This window comes from Eleutherodactylus coqui, chromosome 4 (genome assembly GCF_035609145.1).
Source record: "Eleutherodactylus coqui strain aEleCoq1 chromosome 4, aEleCoq1.hap1, whole genome shotgun sequence".
In the NCBI taxonomy this organism is placed as follows: Eukaryota; Metazoa; Chordata; class Amphibia; order Anura; family Eleutherodactylidae; genus Eleutherodactylus; species Eleutherodactylus coqui.
Genome location: NC_089840.1, coordinates 236,318,816 through 236,336,995, shown reverse-complemented (window position 1 = coordinate 236,336,995; position 18,180 = coordinate 236,318,816). Strand labels below are relative to the sequence as shown.

The 18,180-nt window shown below is 44.5% G+C and overlaps 1 protein-coding gene across 2 annotated transcripts in view; it reads left to right on the top strand.

Moving 5' to 3' along the window:
• WBP1L (WW domain binding protein 1 like) overlaps window positions 1–18,180 on the top strand; it is a 47,667-nt gene that overhangs the window by 16,123 nt on the left and 13,364 nt on the right. The window contains exon 1 of one of the 2 annotated variants that reach the window (XM_066600917.1): window positions 13,791–13,938. The exons of the other annotated variant lie outside the window; for it this stretch is intronic. Within the exon in view, the coding sequence (XP_066457014.1) occupies window positions 13,912–13,938 (27 nt within the window). The 5' untranslated portion in view covers window positions 13,791–13,911. Of the gene's footprint in view, window positions 1–13,790; window positions 13,939–18,180 lie in introns of those variants that run through there. 2 annotated transcript variants of the gene reach the window in all.

Genomic DNA, 18,180 nt, shown 5'->3' with positions numbered 1-18,180 from the left:
TCTTATTGAGTCTGTCTTCAGCTAGCCAGCAGTGACGGGGCTTGGGTGAGCACTTCAGCTGCCCTGCTTTAGCAATCGATTTGAGGTCCTAGTAGCTGGACTCTTAGTAATCAAGAATCTTGATGCATCCCTACAACATGTTGATAGGTTTTAATTTAATTTTTTTTTCTTAAATCTTCAGCGCGCCGTGTTCACCAGGTATAACTAAAGGGAGACTCGTGTCCCGTCTGCCTGTCACTGCGAGGCCCCCCCGCAGTGATGTCAGAAAGAGTGAAGCGCTATCCAAGCATGTGTGGTCGGTGCTCCATTAAATGGGGCTGCCGGAAATACTCGAGTGTTTTCTGCTTGCCTATCTCTAGCTGTTGCATTGAAGATGAATGGAGTGTGCGACCAGTTCTCTCTTCAGTCTCCTCCTCGTTGTGGGTTGTGCAGCAAGTGCCCAGTGAGGAGGACAGGGGACACTGGGATGACTTGCAATTCTAGTACAACCCCTTTAACCCCCTCGGCTGCAGTTCTTTTTTATTTTCTTTATTTTTTTATTTTTTTTTTACTCTCCACTTTCAAAAAACAAAATCATAGCTCCTGTAATTTTTCCGGAGCCCGCTTGGCTGGGGCAATCCAGAGCCAATTCCAGAAAGAACCTCCGGCTCCGGTCTCCATAATGACCAACTACAGAGCTGCCCAGGATTCCTTCTGTATGTGGTTTTTCAGCATTTCATCTGAGATCCCTGGACATAAACCAAGGACGGGCAGCAATGACAAGGAAGGGGATCTGCACGTTCCTATACATATATTGTGATTAGTAATTATTAGGAAATTATATAGCTCTGCTGCATACCTTGTTCATCCCATACAACAGGGATCAGAAGCAGCACAGCACTGGAGATAAGGGACTTGTGATGACATCACCATCATGCTCTGCCCCTGATCACTTGACGGTGACGTCATCAAAGGTCCTGCATCCTTGTGCAGATTACAGGTTGACTACAAACCTCATGTGGCCTCCATTGCTATGGAATACTAACGAACACCTAGCCGGACAGCAGCTGAGTGCATACAGGACCTGTGATGATCAGGGGCGGAGCATGTAACTCCATCACTAGGACCTTTGATGACGTCACCGTCATGTGATCAGGGACAGAGCATGTAAGTCACTCACAAACGGACGGACAGGTTGTCGTTAGTTTGACTACTGGCAGATTAACACACTGATGAGGAATCTTGTTTTCTGGAGAGCCCGGAATCAGGGTTTACTTACTAGTAACGGTGTTATTTTCAAACAGTTCTTTCACTGCTGTCCTATTGTCTGTATCCACAAACTGAGATAAATTCATTTACACCCACATTTTTATCCTCCTTTTTAACGAAAGCGTTTTGTACTTTAGCCTTTATTTCAGTTCCCTCCGTATATACTGTTCATAGTACAGCAGATAAATGAGTAACTTCACGCTCCACACCACAAATATTATTATAAAACCAGTTAAGTCGTCTTGTTTCCTGATGAATTCCGAAAAGCCGTGACGCGATGTCCTGATTGAATCTGGTTATTGCTGCCATTAGCACTGTTCTGTAGTTCCATAGGGGATTTCTCCTTCGTGTCTGCTTGCTTGCTGCACCTCCTGCAGCTACATAAATACTCCATTAGCTCAGAAGCGAAGTGAAGTGCACCGCCGTTACATAGTAGTACAGACATATAGCTGCACCTCAAGCTATGTTCACATCAGCCATTCATGCTCCATTTGCAGCTGCAGTTGCAAATTCAATCAAATTTGACCCTCGAAGGTCTCTGCAACTTAGACAGTGGGTAACTCGGTAGGATCCATTGTGAGATAGATCCAGCAAAGCATCATAGTTTCCATGTATGATGCAATCCACGACACACATATATAGGTATTGTGCAAATGGCTGCAAAAAAACGGAACTTGACAGCAACCTGTGAACTAATAAATGAGTCCTGAATGGGACTTATTAGTATTTTTCATTCAGGGCAATGCTATTTATGCCTTATCCTTTTGGATAGGTTATTAGTAGTTGATTGGTTGGGGTCCGCCACTCAAGATGAATGTAGAGTGCCATTATATAGAGCGGGCTTGGGATCCGAGCCCACTCTATACATGATAGGATCTGCTGTCTTTGACAACTCACACTGCCAGGATCTGAGTTGACGCTGATTGTGCCAGCTAACCCTTTACATGTATGACAGGAATGGGCTTTCTCACTCGCCTGAGCAGCTGACCCGCACCATGATTGTAGGTGGCCATTTGGGTGTCATGGCAGCATGTGGCCTTGTGAAGGCCCCCGGGGTTGCCATGTATTTATGTCCATTAAGCCATGCTTGTGGCAGGACTTAATAGCATGCCAGCAAAAATGCAATATACTGCAATACTGAAGTGTTGCAGTATATTGTATAAGTAATCAAATAATCGCAAGTTCAAGTCTTCTAGTTGGACAAAAAGTAAAAAATAATTTATTACAAGAAATTGAAAATATTAAATTTAACCCCACTCTTTTCCCAATCATCATATAAATAAAAGTCCAGTTTATTAAAATATCACATTATATCTCTTCCTCTCTCTTAGTGGACAGAGAGAACCCAATGTCCTCCATCAACAGGGCGCATTGTAAACTGTCCACGTGACTGATTTAACGCTTCGAGTCAAATCTAATAGAGGTTGTTTTTGAGGTAATAGGAGGGGAGGAGGAGGGGCACAAAGAAAGAGGTGCAACACAGTTAGTGGGGCCTGGCTGTAAGGCAGTGCTGCTGGCCCTGATGATTAGGGGGCAGTACATGTCCTCTTTAAGAGAGAAAAGATGCCCTTTCTAAAGCTACCGGCATTATGATAGATTCTCATAGATGTAACATTCCTAACGGATACCCATTATTACTGAAGCAAACCTGGTCAAATATCGCATCCTTCAGAATCGTGCCGTTCAGACCGCAGGTGCCCTAATGTAAAGGGGCAGCACTCAGATTTTACTGGTCATTCTTTACAATGGCCAGGCCATTCAGCCTTTGTAAAAAGCCGGTAGAAATAGAAATGGCGCAGCGTTTTCTAACACAATTCTGGTGATGTTCAGGGGTCACAGATGCTGGAGCTCCGCAGATCTGACATCGCTGGCATATGGCCAGAATATACCATCAATGTCTGTCCTCAGACGGCCCCTTATGGTTCCTTCACAAGGGTGTATGTGCAATTGCGCAAGCCTCAGCTCAAAGTATTTGCACCATGAACAAGTCTACTTTTTGCGCCTGCAGGGCATGTTCATTAGCACGCAGCAGACGAACACGCGCCGATTTAAAAAGTTACTTAGCCTAAGGAGTTCAAGATGTGGTGTTTTTTGTTTTTTTTTGTCCCGCAGAATTGCGCAGCGTACTGGACATCTGCATAGACGTCTATGGGGACCTTTGGTGCACAAACCGAGCATGAGCTAGTTCTGAATATCTCATAAAAACAGAATAGAAAGCAAAGTCCTAGAGATCATCAGATGATTCCATGAAGAAGTACAACTTGTCCCATGGGGGGGGGGGGGGGTGTCTTTGAATGCGGCAGTCAAAAAAGTAATAATAATAAAAAAAAAAAGTGCAATAGTTGTAGAAAAAAAAGCTTACATTTAGCATCAACATAACCGTACTGACCCGCAGAATGAATTTAAGATATTTATACCACATGGGGAACGCTGGAAAAAAATAAATTTTGCCTCTAGAAAAAAATGGAATAAAAGCGATCACCATGTTATGTCCTCGTAAATGTGGAACATGAAGACTAGAGCTCATGTCACAAACAACGGGCCTTCATACAGCTCCGTCGATGGAAAAATAAGAATGTTATGGCTCTTGGAACGCGACAACACAAAAGGAAATCTATAAAAACATTAAATAATAGCGTGGCTCTTTGTTCGGCCTTAGACACTGTCTATCCAGGTCAGCCTTTTACCCCCGTAGTGCTTTTAGTGTACAATAATAGCAAAACCTAAAAACTGTATAAACTTGGTATTGCTGGTATTGCATTGACCCAGAGAATGTTATCCTATTATTTACTCTGCATGCTGAATGAAATCCAAAGTTCGATTGTGTAGTCGCCGCCACCAATATCCCTTAAAATAAAAAAAACTAATAATTGTTGCACAATCCATTATATGTACCCCTAAAAGATACTATTAAGAAGATACAACTTGTTCTACCAGAAAACCAGCCCTCCTACAGCGGTGTCGGCAGAGAAATTAAAAAGTTGAGTCTGGGAATGCAACGGTTAAAAAAAAATAATAATTGTAACCAGATAACGGCTTTAAACCTTTCCAATCCACTGTCTGATGTCTAAAGACATTCTGATTGAAGGCTGTACAGCTCCAATGTCGGAAGACGTCCGGCAGGGTATTCCTACTGTTGATTACTGGCCGCTCTGTTCCCAGGGTGCCTCTTCAGCATGTCACATACTGCATTACTGGCTCTAGCCAGCAGATGGTGCCATTGTATAATGGCAGAAAGAGAAAGCCCCCTAGGAAATCCTGAATCCAAAATTGGATTGCAAAGGGTTAATAGTCTAGTAGAAGATTTCTCGCCCAGATCTGCCTCTGCAGTTCTCCCATGCTGAGTAATGGGCCGTGACTGGTCTGTTTCATGTGACTTGGCTGATTTCGTGCCTGTCTGTTGCCTGTTCTTAGAGGGGTTTTACCCACGTATGAAGCAGTACAACCAAAATGACTGCAATACCCCCTCACGTGTCTGCTGAAGTGTTTATAGTAACAGCTATTGGACAAAGTGGGAAAGTCGCTTTCACTTCTTATAGTCAATCTGGTTTGGAAACAAATTTTGTCTTTTAAATGAGGGCATCTACTGGAGGGACGTTGGCGTGCAGCCCCCAGAGTGTTTTATTGTCGGGGTACATTTAATGAGAATGCATCATCAGTATTTTTTACTCGTTAAAACTATATAATGAAACATTGTTCAATTTTTTTTTCATGCTTTTATTTTGATTGTCAATGCTTTGATTCTATCGCCTCTGCTGCAGAAATATGCCTTACAGCAGCCTCATGGGCCATTTGCACAGTGAGCAGGAGCTGACACTTTAACTTCTGTGGGAGAGTTTTGTGGGCATACTGTGTGACCCAAGAGGTCAATGTGCAGGGAGGGGGAAGAGGTGAGCAGTGGCACCTATAATGAATAGAGGATCCCATTTCATATAATAAAAAAATGTATATCGCCTTTCACTGTAATTCAGCCAGTGATGATGATGGAAAAGTTTTCTCTACAGAACAGGAAGTGTCAGGCTATTATAGGTTTAGTGATCAGTGTGAAAACTGTAGGCTATTTAATTTTTAATTTTCTTTTTTTTTTGCTAAATATTTTGTGACATTTGAAAATGTAAAAAAAAAACCAAAAGCCTTCGCTTTACGATGACCCATTTTCTGTAACCTGATCACACTTAAAGGAGATGTCCCGCGCCGAAACGGGTTTTTTTTTTTTAAACCCCCCCCCCCCGTTCGGCGCGAGACAACCCCGATGCAGGGGTTAAAAAAACCACCCGCACAGCGCTTACCTGAATCCCGGCGGTCCGGCGTCTTCATACTCACCTGCTGAAGATGGCCGCCGGGATCCTCCGTCTTCATGGACCGCAGGGCTTCTGTGCGGTCCATTGCCGATTCCAGCCTCCTGATTGGCTGGAATCGGCACGTGACGGGGCGGAGCTACACGGAGCTACACGGAGCCCCATAGAGAAGAGGAGAAGACCCGGACTGCGCAAGCGCGGCTAATTTGGCCATCGGAGGGCGAAAATTAGTCGGCACCATGGAGACGAGGACGCCAGCAACGGAGCAGGTAAGTATAAAACTTTTTATAACTTCTGTATGGCTCATAATTAATGCACAATGTACATTACAAAGTGCATTATTATGGCCATGCAGAAGTGTATAGACCCACTTGCTGCCTCGGGACAACCCCTTTAAGATCATGTTCAGATCATGTTTTTGCTCTGTACTAGGCGTGTATGAAAGAGGGAAAAAAAAAAAACTCTATTCAGATCGTGTTTTTGATTTGCGCATAGGAAAATCCCCTGGCATACACATTGGGTATCCTTATGGCTCTGTGAACCCAATCAATGTCAAGAGTGCCTTCTGGGGTATCAAGTACGTGCCTCAGAGCATTCCTGTGGAGTTGTGATATTGATGATTTTGTGTTGGGTGATTATTGAAATCAGGTTGGGAGTAACTCACTATTTAAAAAAAATAAAAATAAAAAAAAGTCAATCAGGACTCCTCCTGATCTGGATCCCCCCCCCCCCCCCCCCCCCCCAATTATTGTCAAGAGGAGTAAAAAATGGTTGCGTGGGGTCTCAGGTTCAAATCTCCCGCCTCCTCCCCACTCCCCTTTCCTCCATCAAGGTCCAATTCAAAGCTACAACTGCAGCACCGCAAGGCATCAGTGCTAAGTCAACACAGCTGTCCTTTCTGCTCAAAGCAGGGGGACGATATTTTGGCGACTTCTTTTTTTTAAATTTCTGCCATGGACAACACCATTGATGACCAATTTTCATGATGGGTCATCAATATCTAATCTGTGTGGAAGGCTGATGCTCTGTACCCCCATTGGTCAAATGTCTGCTGTAGCTATTGTGTGCCAGAACAGCTCCATACACCAGGTAGTGGCCTAGAGTGGTACTGCAAGCTCAATCCCATTGACTTCAGAGAACGCTCTACTTGAGTACAGATAGAGGCATTTGGTATCCTCTTGCGAAGCGTATTTACTGAATGAATATATATTGGTTTTTTTGGGGGGGTTGGCAAAAGTATGCAATTCAATCAACTGTGCAGGTTAAAGAGGTTGTTAGTACGTATGCAAATGTAGGCACAATTACAAACATTGCAACCATATAGTATCACTACTTGGAGCGTGTTATTCCAGTCTACTTTGATACCGCATAAATAGAGCTACCGAAGATAATTTTAGTGGAGGAAGAAACTAAATATTTCACTTTACTCAGCCATCATTGTAGTGGCATATGATTGGCTGCTGCTATCGTCTGATGTGTCACAATGGACATCATGTCAGCAAATGCGGAGGAAAGCCGGAGTGCTATACGTAGTATATATGTGGGTTAGAGTGATGAAATATGTATATATGACCCCTCCTGCTGGGTAGAAAGGAACCACAAGGTGTTTACTGTACGACTAGTATGTCCCGGCACACCACGGAAAGTCAACAAAGGGGCAACGTTTGAAGTGCGGCTCTACCTCTTGAGTAACCCGCTTTGTAGCCAGGAAACGGAAAATCTAAAGTCTTTAATCTACCTTTTATTACTTTTTCTCACTACTTCTAATTCGTTTTCACAGTTTAGTAAATATGTTTCCTCCTGGAAGATGATCAGCGCTGCAGACAAATCTGACTGCGGCTGTTGTGTTCTACTTCTGCCTGGTGTGAATACCTTGGACAGCTCAGCCTATTGACATGGGAATACCTGCTGCTCATTAACATGAAGACATCTGACTATCTAAGCCTTTATTTACCGGTCGTCAGATTTGTCGTAATCTCTAAGAAATTGTGCTGAAATAGAAGAATGTGAACAGAGCCTTAGCATTTATTTCACATTACACCTTGAAAGAACTCAAAGGAACCCGTTATGTTGGTTCTTCTAGATGACCCACCTGTGCTAGTGACCACCAATCAACGATGACTGAGGAAGGGCCGCGGGTTGGACGGGCTCCATTTACTTCAATGGTAGCTGTCTGCATGGAATCCCCCTCAAAATATCAGCTACGTGTGAACCCACACTTAAGGAAGTGGTCCAGGGTTAGAAAACTACGGCTGCTTTCTAAACAACGCCCCCCCCCCACCCCACCCATAGCCATAATGTGTGTGGTATTGCAGCTAAGCTCCATTAAAGTGAATTGAGTGAATTGGAACTTAGCTGCAATACCAGACACATCCTTTGGAAAGAGGTGGCGCTGTGTTTGCCATGTTTTTCTAATCCAGGATAACCCCTTTTTAAGTGGTGTTTCTGCAACTTGCATGCATTTCTACAAACCCATTCAGAAGAATAAGAAAGTTTCAGAAATTTTTGCAACAACTCTGCCGTGTAAATGTAATGTAACTACAAGCATAAGGCGGGTGTATTTGTGCGCTCAGATTAGTCGCAGATCTGATGCTCCACTATCGCCACACCATGATGCAGTCATTTCGGGACTTGCAGCTATAATACGGGTGCACGTATGCACCCCTCTTATGCTTGTATTAAACTGGCATATGGGCGCTGGTACATGCCGCACATGTAAAATCTCCAATTGTCTGGCAGCACCTGGACGTGCCAACTGTGACAATACAGAGTCCGGGTGCAACCCAGCAATCAACAGTGTTGATATTACTGCGTTGGCACCACTTATTTGCTTATATTACTTCATGGGCACAATAGTGTGAGAAAGCTGGCAAGTGGCACCATATAATAATGCCCAATCTGATGGCAGCAATGCTATATGAAACAACTGGACTGTCAAGTTATTAGTTCGGGGTGTGTTATGCAGAACCTTAAACATTGTGCCTGCTCATACCTCTGTTACCATGTGTGCGGTTCCCGAATGCCAATCGCTGACCAACCTGCTCTATGTGAATGGGATGGTCTATCTGCACTTGGCAACCCATATTAAGGAGTAACTATGGCAAATGCCTACAGCATACCGTGCCTACCTGTAATAAAGGGGGTGAATGTTGTTGAGTGGGTAATTGGCAACTGGGAAACTTTTCTTCCCTGTTGAGGTATTACTTGTCCGTGAACCTCCTGCTGTGTAACCTTGCCATGTGTGACTATCCTCCTATGCTACATGTTGTACGTGTGATATGACGAGGCCGCAGATGGTATTATTTGCTCCCACAGGGTTTTGCACATGTGATGAATACCACAAGGGTGCAGCGTCACGTGGAGATGGTAGTTGTGCAATCCGACGATGACGCCAAGTAAAAAGGAAGCAATACTAGCATTTACCGAATACAAGAATGCAGATGCAAATAGTTATCTAGCTTCTAACCTACACAGAAGGTGCATGATCACATGACGAGGTGTGTCCCAAAACACGTGTGTGGGCAAACTGCATGCCACAGGAAAAAAATACCGCTGCGTGTCCTATGCTATTGCATTCCTCAGAACGCATCGCCCATTGTTATGTAATGGGACCTTTTAATGAATCGCAGGCCGTGCGATCTTAGGTTTCCCATTGAAATAAGTGCGAAACCCCTCCGATCCTCTTATCGCTCGTGAGATCGGAATCCGAGTTTCTCGGCCCGATATCGCGCTTGCCCGTGTGTGGGTAGCCCAAGTCGGCTTTCAGATGAGCCTATTTCAAGCCTGTATTTAATCCGTTTGGCGGATCATGATAGAGAGCCAGTGCGTTTGTGTGTCTTTGATGAAACGTACCCGTTATGGTCTATGGAAAGGGATTTAATATACGGGTGTTTTTGTACTGATCTGAAGGGTATCATACAGTTAAGAAAACTGAGCTCGATTTCCTTAAAAAAGGCACGTCATGACGGGGAGCCCTTTAATGGGGGGGACCTGTTACCACCATCTAATCCTGCAAAATAACTTCACTCACCAGCAGGGGAAGAAAAATCAATCCCTTCCAGTCCCTACATTTTTTTTTTTTCTAATGAAGCCATGTACTTGCGCAGTGGGATTCTAAAGTCATCCTCCAGGGAAGAGTCGTCTAGCTGAGAAGAGTCCTGCTGATTCATGAGCTGCACAGCTAAACCTGCCCCTTTTGGCTGGCTGCAAACAAACGGGTCGAATTCTGCATACGGGAGCCCGCAGTGGAATCTGTATCCAGCCACAACCAGCAACCCTTTGTACCTGTTGTATCTATCTGTCATACAGCACAGATTTTTACTGTTTTTTTATCTTTTATTTTTTTAAATCTTTGTTTTTCCCGAACTGTTGCTAGGCGATGACGTGGGTACCCGTGACCTATTCATAATGTCAATTGTGAATGAGCCGTGGGTCGAACAGCCTTCATTAACTTCAATAGAAGTCATCCGTGCGGTGCCCGCACAAATATAGACCATGCTATGTATTTTTGTTTTTGTTTTTTTTTCCTCCTCATTTGCACGCGTGTGTAGGAAAAAACGATTTTTGCATAGCGTGTTATGAACGGTATTTGCTGCAGACACCGTCTGTGAATTCCTCAATGCAAATTCAAATGTTTGCCACCGACCCTTAGGCTCATTTTACATGCAAAGACAATCTTTTGAAAGATTGACAGGTCTAGGGATCATTTTGCATAAAGTGCTAATGGACACTAATGCCCATTAGCACTTTATTAGCTTTATTTGCGTGTAAATGAGCCACCAGAAGCGGTTGGCAAATCCCAGTATGTGGTCTAGACTTTGCACTCAGCTGCCTTGTCTTAGCATGGGCTACTGCGGATTATCAACTGAATACAATCTAATCAGCTTCTCCCGTGGAGAACACAGCGTGTAGTCCCTGCTATCTCTCTCTGGCTGAACAATGGATTTTATGCTCCCCTAAAAACCATCGTTCAGCCGAAGAGTAAAAGATGGAAGCATTTACATGCAACGATTATCGCTCAAAAGCATCGTTTGAATGAATTTTGAGTGATAATTGTTGCCGGTAAATGGGGCTTTACTCCTGATAGACATAGTTCCTGACAAGCATTCTATCAAGAGAAAGGGGGCATGGTTGGCTTGGCAGCTCATAAATCAGCATGACTCTTCTCGGCCAGGTGACTCTTCTCAGCTGATTTTTGCATATGATGCAGAATAACCTTGCAACCCAATTGCGAAGGTATCTGGGTTTATTAAAAATGGGAAGGTATTAGAAATGAAGTGATTGATTTACAGGTGAGATGATGGTGGTGATGGGTTCCCTTTTTTATGTGAGGGGACAGATGGTAGGCTATATTTCAGCCTCTGGCGTTTCAGGAGGCCATTAAATGGGTGCCATTACCTTATGATTCAGCTTAGCAGGGCATCTGTATAATACCCTGCTGTCACAGGGCATGTTCAAGTGGTGGCGCTATTTGCCTCCAGTCTGACAAGTGCCATGTTATTGCATCCCATGCTGATCTAGCATGTAATTCATATAAACGTTCACATTGGGTTTTGTTATGGTGACCGTCTGGCAGCCCTCTAATTGCCCGCTGTTTTGTCTAAGTCCAGTTGACTTTCTCATGGACATCTCCTCACTCTTGCCTATCTGACCTCTGTTTTCATTCTTGTCGGTGACTGCCCCCCTTTCATTTTTTGTTTAACTATTTACTGCAGACTTCCCAGCACTCCACGGTACGTGTCTTCTATAAATATCTCCTTGTGCCCATTATTGTGGCTACACGCTTTGTGGCGCTGGCTGGCTGCGAATCGCCTCTTACGGAAGGCCCAATCTAGCAACCTTCCATTTACATAACAGACACTCCTTTCGCCCGGCCGGCTCCGACTCTGTACTTGTTATTCATTTGTGTTTTGCCATAACATGTAGGCACTAATAAATCGGCTGAAGATAACAGATAATAGTAGCAGTCACTTTGTTACATTGGGTAATCGTCAGACCTACGGAAGGCACAGACTTGTTGGATGACGTAGAACGAGAGGCAGAACGAGTTCTACATGTTCGCTGATTTAGCATCAATCTACATTAGTAGATGTAGGTAATTTAAAGGACAGTGTTTTTAAGACACGGCTGGGAAAATCACGCGATATTTGTGCGTCTCGAGATGCGCAAATCTTCTGGGAATATGACACCCCTCCCCCCCCCCCACGCCCTCCTTTTTTTTTCCTTAATGGAGTCCTATATACGAGCGATGGGGGGGATCATTGCATGCTTTAACTTTTCGCATTCCTCGGAACTCATCGCCCCATTGATTTCAATGGGACCTTTTAATGTCTTGCATGGCGTTCGTTCTGCATGCAAGGTTTCCCATTGAAATCAATGGCAAACCCTTCCAATCCTCTATTACGTGTGAAACCTCAGGATAGGAACTTCACAGATTCAATACTTTTTTGCCTAAAAAACGCCCTGCCCTCCGCATGTAAATCGCACGTTCACAAGCGCAATATGGGGCTGAGTTTCACGGCCAGATAACGCGCTCGCCCCTATGCCTTAGAATCTTATTGTACCTGCTTTTGGGACCCGGTCTTGCCACAGAAGCCCCTTTTTTAATATAACTTAAAAGCTCAGTAATCGCCACCTTTCTATGACGCAGACTTCGGGATTTTATAGGGATTTTTCACCTCCTTGTTACATGAAGTTGTTATTGAAGTGTATTTGGTCGTCTTATGCATTCCTGGGATTTAGTCGTGGAAAATGCACATGTAATGCACAAAGTTGTTTGTGAGGCGATACGTCGGGTATACGTGTTAAACTCTCACCAACCTTTCTAATCCAGTCAGCTATTTTGTTTTTCCAGTCTCCTACCATGTTGTTTAAGAATGTAGTAATACTTTTCAGGTTCTTTTTTTTTTTTTTCTTCTTTCGACATACTTCAGTATAGCATTGGAGAAACATGTCCGAACTAGTTTGCTATATAGGACTGTTTTGTACTAACCTATAAATTATTCTTTGGGCTTTGTGGAAATTTTGTACACTGCAGTATTTGGTTGCATTGTATTATATCAACAGTGTAACCAAATGGCACACAGGATTGTCAATGACAAGAGGATAGTAAGACTAATGGTCTCTTGTAACCCAATAATGCAAAATCACAAAGGTACAATACAGTGGATGGACACCAAATGTGCCTGGTTTGTTGGCATTGTAGTGGGTTAACCCTTTCCAATCCACTGTCTGATGTGTAAAGACATTCTGACTGAAGGTTGCACAGCTTCCGATGTCTGAAGACGTCCGGCAGGGTATTCTTACTGTATATTACCGGCCGCTCTGTTGTCGGGGGGCCTCTCCAGCATGTCCCATACCGCAGTACTGTCTCTAGCTAGTAGGTGGCGCCATTGTATAATGTCAGAAAGAAAAAAAAAACCCTAGGAAACCCAGAATCCAAAATTGGATTGCAAAGGGTTAAGGGCCTTTTTTACATGTGCGCTGTGTAATGAACACCGATCAGCGAGAATAGGGCTTGTTAACTTGTTCTTCACACAAACCGATTCAGAATGCACTGTACACTGTCATCATTTACATATGGCCCTGGCTCACAGTCTGTATTTGCCTATTGGTGAGGGAGAATATGCAAACTCCTTGCAGATGTTGCCCTTGGCCAGATTTGAATGCAGGACCCCAACACTGTGAAGCAGCAGTGATCACCTCTGAGCCACCATGCTGTCTACATCCTAGTGGTTTCTTGCGATCAGTGGGGGTCCCAGCAGTTGGGCAACGGTGATCAGAAACTTCCCTATGGATGGGGTTTAAATAACATTTGAGGGGGGGTAAAAAAAAATTTTTAATGTAAAAACGAGCCAAAGCTCTTTTTACATGGAGCGATTTATCGGTCGCACGGGCAAACGACGAAACATGACAGATTCTCGTTTGTCCTTGACCTGCTTACTCTGAACCGTTATCGTTCAAATTCGCACAATCCAACGTTGTTGTTTTTTTGTTTTTTTTTTTTTTTTTTTTAGCGCTAGTCTATCTGTGTGAAAGGAAGGTATAGTAACCTCGTTTCCATCCAGACTATGCGTTCAATCACTGCTCCTCTCCGCTCTGGTCCTGAAGCGGTTAATGAACAGCTGTCTTGGACTCTGATGTGATGTCATTTCCATCTTGGCAGCTGTCTCGGATTTGTCAGGCTGAGGGAGGGGAGTAGAGCCAGTGCATACTGTGTCCCGGGACCCTGTTTACTTAATAGTGCCTGCCAATAAAGGCCTTGTTTAAATACGACTTCAGCGCGGCTGCCCAGTACACACGAGGAAACGCTGCTGCTGGAGTTCTTTGTCAGATCACACGCTGGCGAGGAGAATGAGACTGCAGGATGCCTTTTCTTCTAGGCCTGAGACAGGTAAGTACCCCCGGCTGGTGATTACGGAAATAGTCGGTCACCCTGCCGACTCGCGATGGAATTGTACACTTCTCTGAAGTTTGCCGCATGCATGCCCAACACAGACATGAGCCAGCACTTTCTGCTCACCCCGGTGGCCCTCTGTATGTAGACACTTATCTTACTTATCGCAGCGGCCCAAGTTCATCTTTCTTGGTGTTTTGAGCAGAAATACAATGCAGAGGTCTGGCCTGATTACAAATCCGCCTCCATGCAGAATTTCCCATCTTGCAAAATCTGCTCTATGCCCTTAATTCAGCTGTTGCCGTCTTTTGTTTCTACTTGCAAAACACCTTGCCCTTATATGACCCAACGCGTTCAGGGACCAGTAAGAAAAGCGAATTAGAGGAAATACTGATATCATTCACAAGTAGGTGTGTAAATGCTTCTAAAGGTTCAGAGTGCGATGTTGCCCGTTGAAATCAATGGGAAACACTTGCCAATCCTTTAATTCGCGCAAAACAAGAGCCGGAGGATCGTAATTTCGTAGCGATGATAAAACGCACGTTTACAAACGCAATATCGGGCAGGGTTTCTCGGTCTGATATCGCGCTCGTCCGTGTGACTGTAGCCTAATGGAGGGGGGACTTTATATTATCATATAATGTGCACTATTGTTTTACCATGATTGGGGGGTTCATTTAAGAAAACCATAAATGTGGTAATATTATGGCAAAAGCCGCATGCAGTTTTTCAAACACTCCCCAGTAATTATCTCCATCTGACAAGCGGTGCAATGGTTTCCACTATTGGGGCATGTTCACATGCGGCAGGTCTGCCTCAGGCAGACTGGCAGCTGAAAGTCTGCATCACAACCTGCAGCATGTGGAGAGGGCTTTGTTGCAGAATTCACCCCCTCTTTTAGAATAGGTGGATCCTGCAGAGTATCCGGTGCCAAAATTGGCATGCTGCAGATTTATACTCCACGCCGCATGTCCTTTTCCACGTGGCGTGTAGACCGGATTTTGTAAATGTCATCCACCTTGCTGCTATAGTAAAAAAAAAATGCCTCCCATCATTTTCGTGCAATGTGTTTTCCTGTTGAAAACAATGGGAAATGCGTTCTAAGGAACGCAAAAATATAGGACATGGTTAATATTCGTACGATTTTCTCGACCCTGTGAAAGCGGCCCAGGGAGAAAGGCGCTTGTGTGAATCCACCCTTGAAGGGCTTTACAAGGACACTTGGGTTATGTTCACACTCTGGAATCCGCTGTGGATTTTTTTGTCGTATTCTGCCTCTAAAGCCATGGCAGAGGTCCGCAGCTAAGCCGCCAATTTCACCGAAAATCCACACGTGGATTGAACCCTTGTGAATAGGCAGAATCCGCTTGCAGAAGTTCTGATGGCGATTCGCATTAAAAAGAGAAATGTCGGTTCAGATCTGCGGTAGAACAATCCGGATTCCAATGACTGGTGCATGGATTTTAGTGAGGAATTGATATGGAAACTCCCCGCGTGAATATACCTTTATAACATCTAGCTCGGGGCGTTTCCACAGGCTTTCAGCAATTGGTGCGCAAAAGTTGTTTAGATAATTCTTCGCTGTTTCTGCAGTTTACACCCAAAAGATGAAATCCCTGTGAAAATCGGCAGCATAAATCGACACGCTACATCTCAATTTTCACACTGTTTTTGTGGCTTGTGGAGGAGATTCGTCTACGTCTCCGCAAATGCTCCAGGTTTCCCATCCAAAAATTCGGCAGCAGACAAGCTATGTGGGTCCGTACCCTGACAGCAGGGAATGGTAAACTATAAAGTACTCACCAGTAGAGATGAGCGCATCTACTCGGTTCGGGTGTTTTTGCACTCGAGCGCCGCTTTTTCCGAGTAACTGACTACTCGGATGAAAAGATTTGGGGGGCGCGAGGGGGTTGCAGGGGGGGGGGAGGGGGAGAGAGAGAGAGCTCCCCCCTGTTCCCCACTGCTACCTCCGCTCCACCACGGCACCCCCCCCCCCCAAATCCTTTCGTCCGAGTAGTGAGTTACTCGGAAAAAGCGGTGCTCGAGTTCAAAAACACCCAAACCGAGTAGATTCGCTCATCTCTACTCATCAGGTAAAGGTCCCACTGTTCCAGCACAGCTACTCTGGTCATGTGCTGTTCATCGTTCACATGACCGCTTGCAGCCAATCGCTGGCCTCAGCACTGCCATGGACCACATGTGACCGGTGAGGTCAGCGTTTGGCTGTAGAGGTCACATGAACAACTTATGACTCCCCCTTTGGGCTTCCACATCCAGAGCGCTGGATCCTCTAATGCGTGAGTCCTAGATAGTTTATCTTGTCATTCCCTGCATTTTTTTTTTCTTTCCTAAAGTCTCGGAAAACTCCCATACAAGAGTATAGATTATAGCAAATGGCATAATCTTACCACTCTTTTACATGTATTGCTGAGCATACTTCCTTCTGTGACCTATTTCAATGCATCTTAGTGCTGAGCCTGTTATGACCAAGAAAAATGTAAAGCAAGCCCTAATTCTGCAATGACCGAGGTCTGACCTCACTAACGTGATCCGCAGAGGCAAAAGACAAAATTTCGCCTTCCTAGACATTTTGTAAAAGTCACACAGCTGCAAATACAGGCCGAACCCGCGCCACACCCCTACTGACAGAACTCAGAAATGCCATAAACCCTTTCAAAATATATCTTGGCAACCAGCTGATTGAAACCTGCCCCTGCCAGATTTTTTGGGGGAGAAACCCGCAGTTTGATGTGAGTTCCAATAGAAACTTTTATTTTAACTTTTTTTTTTTTTTTTTTTTTTCTTTTTTACAAAAATGATTTTAATAGAGTACTAGCAGGAAAGGGTTAAACGGCATGCAGAGAAAAACACCGTTTTGGGTTCCCCTGAAAGACCTTGCCCTGTGCTCAGTCTGTAACTTTCGGTGAGTTCAGCAGCCACTATCCAAATAAGAAAGTAAATAATTTTACAGGCCGTGGCCTGAAAGGGGAACAGTAGCGAATGACTCCGCTGGTTCCCAATCAGGAATAGGAGCGCTGCCAAGTATTTGTCCCGAACCTTCTCTGAACTGCACATGTAGCACAGCCATCCTTTCCAGCGCTCCTTTCAGACATACTTTCCCTAACACATGTTCTTCAGTATGAAGTTCCTAGAATATAACCGCTTCAGCAGCCGCCTTGTTTGTTTTGCGTGTTTCTATTTATTTAACGGCTTTTACTACAAGTTCTACAAAAAAAAAAAGTTACAATTCTCGATGTGTGGGCCGCTCCCGAGTGCGTAGAACCAAACCCATAAAACCCGGACCAGGATACCGATTTATGAAGTGCAAGAGGGAGACTTTCATAGTCGGTGTGTTTCTTTGTTTAGCATTGTTGTTAATTATTCACATCCACATTGCATTCATATGCCAAAAAAGTTGAAAGGACAATCCCTTCCGCTTGGATCCTCTTTTTAGTTTTTGCCGTCAAATATATGTATGTAAAACTAAAAATATGGCTGTATGACTGTGTGTTTAGGCCTCTTGTTGACTTGCTACCTGTCTATTTTTGGGTCAAAGACTGACCACCATGGACTGCTGCCCTCTAGAACTCTGATATCTATGGTGATGGCTACCATATAGCGAGAGGAAAGCCCATCCTGTATATACACCATGACAGCGTGGATGGGCATTCTTCGTACTCCTTGAAATTTCACACTTTCCGGAGGGTCCTTTTTTTTTTTTTCTCCTTGCTGGTATTTTAGTAATCTGTAATATTTTGTAATCATTTTACCCTTTCCATAGTAGAAATTTTCTTTCTATGCGCTGACTTCCTGCCGAGTTTCTGATAAACGTCTGGTTATACATAGCAGCCAATCAGAGGAGGCAGAGCTGCAGAAGAAGGGAGCAGCAGCCTCAACCGATGATGATGGGTGTGTGGCTTCCTGGGCCAATGGCGAGGCAGGGTGTGTGGCTTCCTGGGCCAATGGCGAGGCAGGGTGTGTGGCTTCCTGGGCCAATGGCGAGGCAGGGTGTGTGGCTTCCTGGGCCAATGGCGAGGCAGGGTGTGTGGCTTCCTGGGCCAATGGCGAGGCAGGGTGTGTGGCTTCCTGGGCCAATGGCGAGGCAGGGTGTGTGTTTCAGACTCCGTAGATATACTGTAGTCACAGATCACAGCTCTGCCCTAATGGTGTTGAGCTTAAAACAAAAAGCAGCCAAGCCAAATGATCTGAAGGAGATGACTAGCAGGTAGTCCTATATAA